Source organism: Panthera onca, chromosome A2 (genome assembly GCF_046562875.1).
Source record: "Panthera onca isolate mPanOnc1 chromosome A2, mPanOnc1 haplotype 2, whole genome shotgun sequence".
In the NCBI taxonomy this organism is placed as follows: Eukaryota; Metazoa; Chordata; class Mammalia; order Carnivora; family Felidae; genus Panthera; species Panthera onca.
The window spans coordinates 113,078,212-113,085,663 of record NC_138340.1 but is presented as its reverse complement, the minus strand read 5'-3'; the positions used below and the strand labels follow the sequence as shown (position 1 = coordinate 113,085,663).

General features: G+C 37.5%; 1 protein-coding gene across 1 annotated transcript in view; it reads right to left on the bottom strand.

Moving 5' to 3' along the window:
• Nucleotides 1-1,681: 1,681 nt before the first annotated feature.
• Nucleotides 1,682-7,452, bottom strand: part of ABCB5 (ATP binding cassette subfamily B member 5) — a 116,543-nt gene continuing 110,772 nt past the window's right edge. Inside the window, exons 26-27 of the mRNA XM_078441464.2 lie at nt 4,396-4,542; nt 1,682-2,854 (exon numbers count right to left, since the gene is read on the bottom strand). Of these exons, the coding sequence (XP_078297590.2) occupies nt 2,657-2,854; nt 4,396-4,542 (345 nt within the window). The 3' untranslated portion in view covers nt 1,682-2,656. The remainder of the gene's footprint in view (nt 2,855-4,395; nt 4,543-7,452) is intronic.

The following is a 7,452-nucleotide window of genomic DNA, read 5'->3' as shown; positions in this document are numbered from 1 at the left end:
GGATCGAACCCCACATAAGGCTACAACCATGTTGTAGATAGATGTTCTTGTCATCCAGGCTTTGCTGTTCTACTTACAGAGCACAGGCAGAGTAGATTTAACATAATTCTTAAGGGCCCTAGGATTTTCAGAATGCGAAATGAACATTCACCTTAAAACTTAGTCACCTATTAGCTTCATTAGCTCTAATAAGAGTCAGTCTGTGAAGCCAGACACTGACTTCTCTCTAGCTATGAAAGTCCTAGATGGCATCTTCTTTCAATATAAGGCTGTTTCATCTACATTGAAAATCTTTTGTTTAGTAGACATTGTCATTAATGAACTTGGCTACATCTTCTGGAGAATTTGCTGCAGCTTCTACATCAGCACTTGCTGCTTCACCTTGCACTTTTATGTTATGGAGATGGCTTCTTTCCTTAAACCTCATGAACCGATCTCTGCTAGCTTCAGACCTTTCTTCTGCAGCTTCCTCACCTCTCAGACTTCACAGAATTGAAGAGAGTTAGTAACTTGCTCTGGATTAGGCTTTGGTTTAAGGGAATGTTGTAGCTGGTGTGATCTTCTATCCAGGACACTAAAATTTCCTCCCAAAGGCTATTTTACTCTCTTATCATTTGTGTGTTCATTGGAGTAGCACTTTTAGTTTCCTTCGAGAACTTTTCCTTTACATTCCTAACTTGACTTTGTGGTGCAAGAGGCCTAGCTTTTGGCCTCTGTTAGCTTTCGACATGTCTTCTTCACTAGGCTTAATTTTTTCTAGCTTTTGGTTTAAAGTAAGACACGTGTGACTTTTCCTTTCACTTGAACATTTATGGCCATTGTGGGGTTACTGGCCTAATTTCAATATTGTGTCTCAGGGAATAGGGAGGCCAGAGGAGAGGGAAAATGATGGGGGAATGGCTAGTAGGTGAAGCAGTGAGAACACACACACAACACTTATCAAATAAATTCACCATCTTAATGGGTGCAGTTTGTGGTGACCTGAAACAATTGCAATGGCAACATCAAAGATCAGTGATCACAGATTACCATAACAAATACAAGAATAATAATGAGAAAGTTTGGAATGTTGTGAGAATTAAAAAGATGTGACCCAGAGACATGAAGTGAGTAAATGCTATTCACAAAATAGCACTGATAGACTTACTAAATGCCAGGGTTGCCACAGATCTTCATTTGGTAAAAAATGCAGTATCGAGGGGTGCCTGGCTAGCTTAGCCAGTACAGCATATTCTTGATATCAGGGTTGTGGGTTCAGGCCCCATGCTGGGCGTGGAGCATAGTTTAGAAAAATACAATATTGAAGTGCAATAAAGCAAAACACTATAAAATGAGGTATGCCCATATTTGCTAATCTAGGAGGGATTACGGAATTAGAGCCTGAGGTTCTCCTGCTCTGAGGCTTTTAAGCATATCCATAGGGTACTGCCCTTTTCCTCCTGCCCACTCTACTCTGGAAACAGAAACCACTAAGAGTTCTATATCCATGTATAATAATAGCAAAGTAGCCACAAGGCTTTTCAGTGCTAATGCTTCTAAACAATACATCTGTCCCCAACCCCCCACTCCTATTTTTATTTTCCACTTAAAACAAAGAGGCATAATACACAAATGGTTTCAGTTTTTTTTTTATAATACTTCTGATCATTGGCATTGTGTACTTTAGAGAAGGTGGCTGTGTCAATAAATGGAAGAAAATACAATTAAAAATAGAGATAAAATCACTAGATGAAATTACATATTTAAGTAAAGAGAAAATGTGACTCAGTTTACCAATACTGTTATTTACACTTAACTTTTAGATAATACATACATTACATAAAATGAAGTACATATAAAATTTAAACAAATTACTTGATTGAATAATAGAAAATGGCTTTTAAATTTTTCACCCATAATAAAACTAGCTTTTATTTTAATAAGTGGTCATACACTGGTATGCCTATAATTTATTCTGCAAAACTCAAAGCTTGGAATAATGAAATCTTCAGAATGGATCATGTGAAGCATTTCACTTACTGGCAAACTAGAAGATAACTACCTAATCCTGCTGGGAATTTTACATTGTAGTCCTTCTTATCCCCCTAACAAAGGGATATAATGGAGTTTTGGGAAACAGTGGATATTCATTAAGAGAAACATTGAGAGAGAGATTATGAGAGAAAGTCCTATGGTTTGGAGAACAGGACTCACTCAAAGTACTTTGATATGTGCTGCAAAATGCTGAAAGTTCCAAATTATAATCATTCTCTCTACAATGTCTGGCCCAATGACATCTTTCTCTTTACTAAAATCTTTCAATTTAAGTTAACTGGATAATTTTTTCCTTCTTGGAATATATTCCCAGTTTTATAGTAGAAGTTGATAGGAAAATAGGTTGATTTTGCAGAAAACTGTTTTATAAGCAAATGTGACATAACATTTTTATAAAGGAGGGTTGCAGGCATTATCTCACTTACATGAGTTTAGCAAATTTTTGTTTCCTTTAAAAAATCTGAAGAGAAGATGGTGTGTACACAGAACATGTCTGTACTTGAATAACATGATTCTAGTTATTGATATATGTAATAAAAGAGATCAAAGCATGCCAAATAATTACTAAGTATTCTTTCTTTGCATTACACAAAGATCAAAATATATGCTAATTCTAACAGTATCACTGCACTGACTGTGCATTTACTAATTTAAAATATATATCTCGATTTCTCAGGAGCTCTTGATGAGTTCCCTGTTCCTTTATTTTTCCATTTTGCAGAACTACTATCAAATCTGCATTCTGTATTGTGGACAGTCTGTGAGCAACCACTAGGCAAGTCCTCCCCTGGCTGGCCTTATCAAGGGCGTGCTGAACCACCTAGAAGAGAAAAGGGCCCATGATTGCTAGCTTGAGTTAGATGCTAATATACTTATCCAAATCAAATTGATAAAGGTAATCTAATAACATTCTTTCTGTATTTGCTTATCCCCAAGGAAAACTGCCCAGCTCTGTGAAATATTCACCGTATTCAATAGGAATCTAGCAAAAGTAACCACAGACACATTAAGACTTTTAACTAGAAAAGCTTTTGTGATAATGAATAAAAATGAGATGGTTGTTTATATGTATGTAAGCAGTTCTAAACTCAGAGTCAGAAAGTAGTATTTCTAAACCTAAGCAGAATGCCTAACTTACTTCGTTTCTTCTCATAGCATTCATTTATTTTAGTAGAATTTAGCTAGAAAACTGTCCTAGCAAAAATCTCAGATGCAATGGGTTATAATGTTGTATAGAGGAAATAGGAGTGGAGGGTGAAAACCAAAATTTGTTGAACAAATTCAACAAATTTGTTCAAAATTTGTTGAACATACAAAATGTTCATTCCAGTGATGGATATCTCACTTAAATCCTTGCAATAACAGTATAAGGTGGGTTATTTATTTATTTATTTTTTTTTCATTTTTCTGATAAATAAACTGAGATTCCAAAAGTCCAGGTCACTTGACCAAGGTTACACTGCTAGTAACTGATAAATCCAGGATTACAACTCAGGCATGTCTGATTCTAAAAATCATGTTTTTCTCTTTCATAACAGACTGTTTCCTTAGAAATCAAAGATAATCATTTGTAAATAGCAATCATGTGGTGGTCAACCACATGAGCTCTTAGATCAGACATCCTCTCTTAAAATTCAGAGAAGTTACTTAACTTTTCTAAGCCTTACTGAGCTAGCCTATCAAATGAGCATGCTAATAAAATAAGCTAATTCATTAAGTTGTGAGGATTGAGATAATAGCATATAATGGACACTTGGTAAATATTAAAGATTGTCATTCATTCAACCAGTGTTCATTTAACAAGTAAGTGCCTAGTATGTGCAAGAAACTACTAGAGGACAAGGACATAGCAAAATTAAACATCTGAAGGAGCCTGCAGTGTAGGTCTATTGTCACGTGTCTCTTGGCTTTCTTGTTTCCTTCTCAAATGTAACTAATAGTCTATTAAAGATGGACTAACTATAGGTTCTGACACTGCAGTGTAGATTACTCTTTTATGCATGCAGATTGCCTTATGAATTTGTTTGGTATCATAAGAATAATGATAATAAAATAGGAAGATTATTTTTCTTGGGCTTTTACCTTGACTGGAGAAACATTTCAAGAATTGGGCCTTTTTGCTAAACCAATTCAAGTGAGAAAACCTTTGTAGAACATGAGCTGCCCTATGTCCCAACTCTTTCCCACCTCCCCACCAGCGTCTAACTTTTTTTTAAAGGCCAAAACCTTAATTAGAATTCGTGACCTATGACTACAGTTCTCTCCAGGTTTTTCTCTCCTCAAGCTGACCTTGATTTCTTCCACAGTAGTCCACTCTCTTATTTGATATTATATTCTGAGATGAAATAAAGAGAATGTTACCTTTTCACTCTCATTATCAAGGGCTGAAGTGGCCTCGTCCAACAATAAAATTTTTGGTTTCCGGAGAAGAGCCCTTGCAATAGCTAGCCTTTGTTTCTGGCCTCCAGAAAGCTGTGTTCCTTTTAGTCCAATGTGTGTGTTGTATTTCTATTACAGGAACATGCAATTAAGAAAGCAAGGCTTGGTTATTTAAATTAGCATGGCAACTGTGGGCGAGAACCATCTAAATATTTCAAATTTTGCTTCTCTTAAAAATTTGTGTCCCAACAAGTTCTGAAATCTATTCTTGGCCTTTGTTGCAAATAAATGCTAAACCAGCAGTAAGCACTACCATCTCATTTACATATCTAATCTGATCGCAAACAGCAGACCTTTGCCATTATGCTTCTACAAAGGAATTGTTCGAATTAAAGCATAAGAAAAGAATTATTGGCAAAAAAAGTTCTCAGTAAACACAAATCTTTTCCATTAAATTACATTACCTTCTATTTTCAGGTCAAAACAATTAAAGGAAATCACTGGGTTTCCTCACACTGCCTCTTGCCAAACCTCTATGGGCACATCTCTCCAGGTACTGGGATGCTGTTCTCAATGGTACAGGTAACTTCCTGACAATAAATAAGGCTGATGTCTGGAGACAGTCAGTTCACCTTTTCAGGCCATAATAGTGACATCTGGCACTCCCAATGTTTCTACAGCCCTTCTATTTACTAATGTCCTCTTCTCCAGTGTTTTCCTCCACAGAAGGATAAAGAAACTACGGGAGGAGTATCCTGAGGCTGTTGTAGTCTGCTAAATGGTGACTGTCAGTTCAGTTGGTGCAAGCAGGCTCCCGATTTATTTTTAGATTGTCCCATTGACTCTACTTCCCTCTGAGGTTTCACACTGCTTTCAACTAGCTCTTGCTAGTTGTCTAACAAATATATACTACTGGTATCCAGACAAAAATGTGTGGATGGATCTGCTCCACTGGAAAAGCAAGGCTAATTATACAACTTTCTTTTTTTTTAAATTTTTTTAAAGTTTATTTATTTTGAGAGACACAGAGATGGAGTAAGTGGGAGAGGAGCAGAGAGAGGGGGAGAGATAGAATCCCAAGCATGCTCTGCACTGTCAGCATGGAGCCCCATGTGGGGCTTGAATTCAGGAAACTGTGAGATCATGACCTGAGCCAAAACCACTGGATGCTTAACCAACTGAACCACCCTGGCGCCCCTAATTATACAACCTTCTAAAGGTGGATCCTGTAGCAGCATCATTGAAAACATGCAGCATGTGATTAATATGCTATTCATTTTGTCTTAGTGCCTTAGAGAAGCTTGAATTAACTGCCTTTCCCTCCATATCTGACTGCCTTCAAGGGGTACCATTTGGGCAGAGTGGGTATTGAGAGAGCCTGTGACACAGCTTTATGATAAATGTGTCTACTTCACCTCAAAGTTCATTTTTCAATTTAAAATGTGATTTTTTGCTTCATATAAAACAATGGGTGTCTCAATTACCACAGCCCAGTAAAAGTGTCTTTTCTGAAGTGAATGCTGCCCAAAGAAAACAGACTTTATCACTTCTGTAATTTTATTTAGGACTGTCAGCAGGCTGGGACTCTTCCCTCTAAAATGCATTTTAGGGCCGCCTGGGTGGCTCAGTTGGTTATGCGTCCGACTCTCTATCTCAGCTCAGGTCATGATCTCATGGTTCCTGAGATTGAGCCCTGTATTGGACAGTGTGGAGCCTGCTTAGGATTCTCTTTCACTCTCTCCCTCTCTGCCCCTTCCCCACTCACATGCATACACACACTCTCTCAAAATAAATGAATAAATATTAAAAATTCACTTTATGAAATTTGGAACCATAGGGCAGGATAACAGATAAATCTATGTCATTCATTTCCATAAACCACATAGTTCCCATCCAAATTAGAGAATCCAATCCTAAACCAAAAACAGAGAGAGGATTGGGTGGGAATGATAATGGTTTGTAGCTCTTTCTGGCAGTCTCGCTTAAATTGTACATAGATTCTTCTTGTGTACCTAAAGAAGACACAATACTAGCTTAGAGGTCACTTTGCATTTCTTGGCCTTCTCTGGATTGCAGGAAGATATCAGTCTCAAGAATGAATTGGATTAAAATTAAATTCAGATGGTTTTGTCCATCTTTAAGCAGAACAGATTATAAATGGGGGTATACACATGGTCTCAATACCAACCTAAAAACATTTTCAGATACTTAAAGTGGAGGTTTTTATTTTTTAATGAAGAACTATAGACTTCTATTCTCCCGTTTAAACTGAAAATCTCAATCAATTTTTTGGCAATCAGTGGGATAAATGGTGAGTGTTCTGGAATATTCAACCTGTTTATGAGATGCTCAAGGAACAATGGCTCCTTGATAAGAACCTGGGGCTAAAAGCCAGTTGGGTCCAGGAGAGAATATCCAAAAGGAGTCTGATCCTAAACCAACTACATTCTAGAGAATCCCTGCAGGCTCTTGGGAGGAACTTCAGGGTGATTTCAGTGGTTGAAGTCTTACCCAAGGAGTCACAATGTGATTTGACTGAGAGCTGCAGCTACACTCGGTGTGTTTCTCAGAGGATCCCTAAGACCAAGGTGGGGTTGCTTCAACTCCCCTCCTAGGCCAATATTTCCAAATATCTGTAGGTCATCTCCATGGCATATAGAATAGACGTGTTACCCTTAGCACACTCCAAACTGACTTGCTGTTTGCCCTCCTAGGTTGAGTTGCCAGACAGGTCCACAATCCTTTACTAGAAACCCTTAAGGATATATCCACTTAAGAATTCTGTTTTTTATTTGTCTGTTTGACTTTCTCTCTCTCTCTCTCTCTCTCTCTCTCTCTCTCCCCGCCCAATGTGGGGCTCAAACTCACAACCCTGAAATCAAGAGTCACATGCTCTACCAACTGAGCCATCCAGCCCCTGTTTGTTTAACATTAGAAAAAAATATACCATAAATTGTATATACTATGTATTATATATATTTAACACGTGACATGTATTAACACCCCCAGAAATGTCTGGGGAAGCAAGTGGTAATCAAA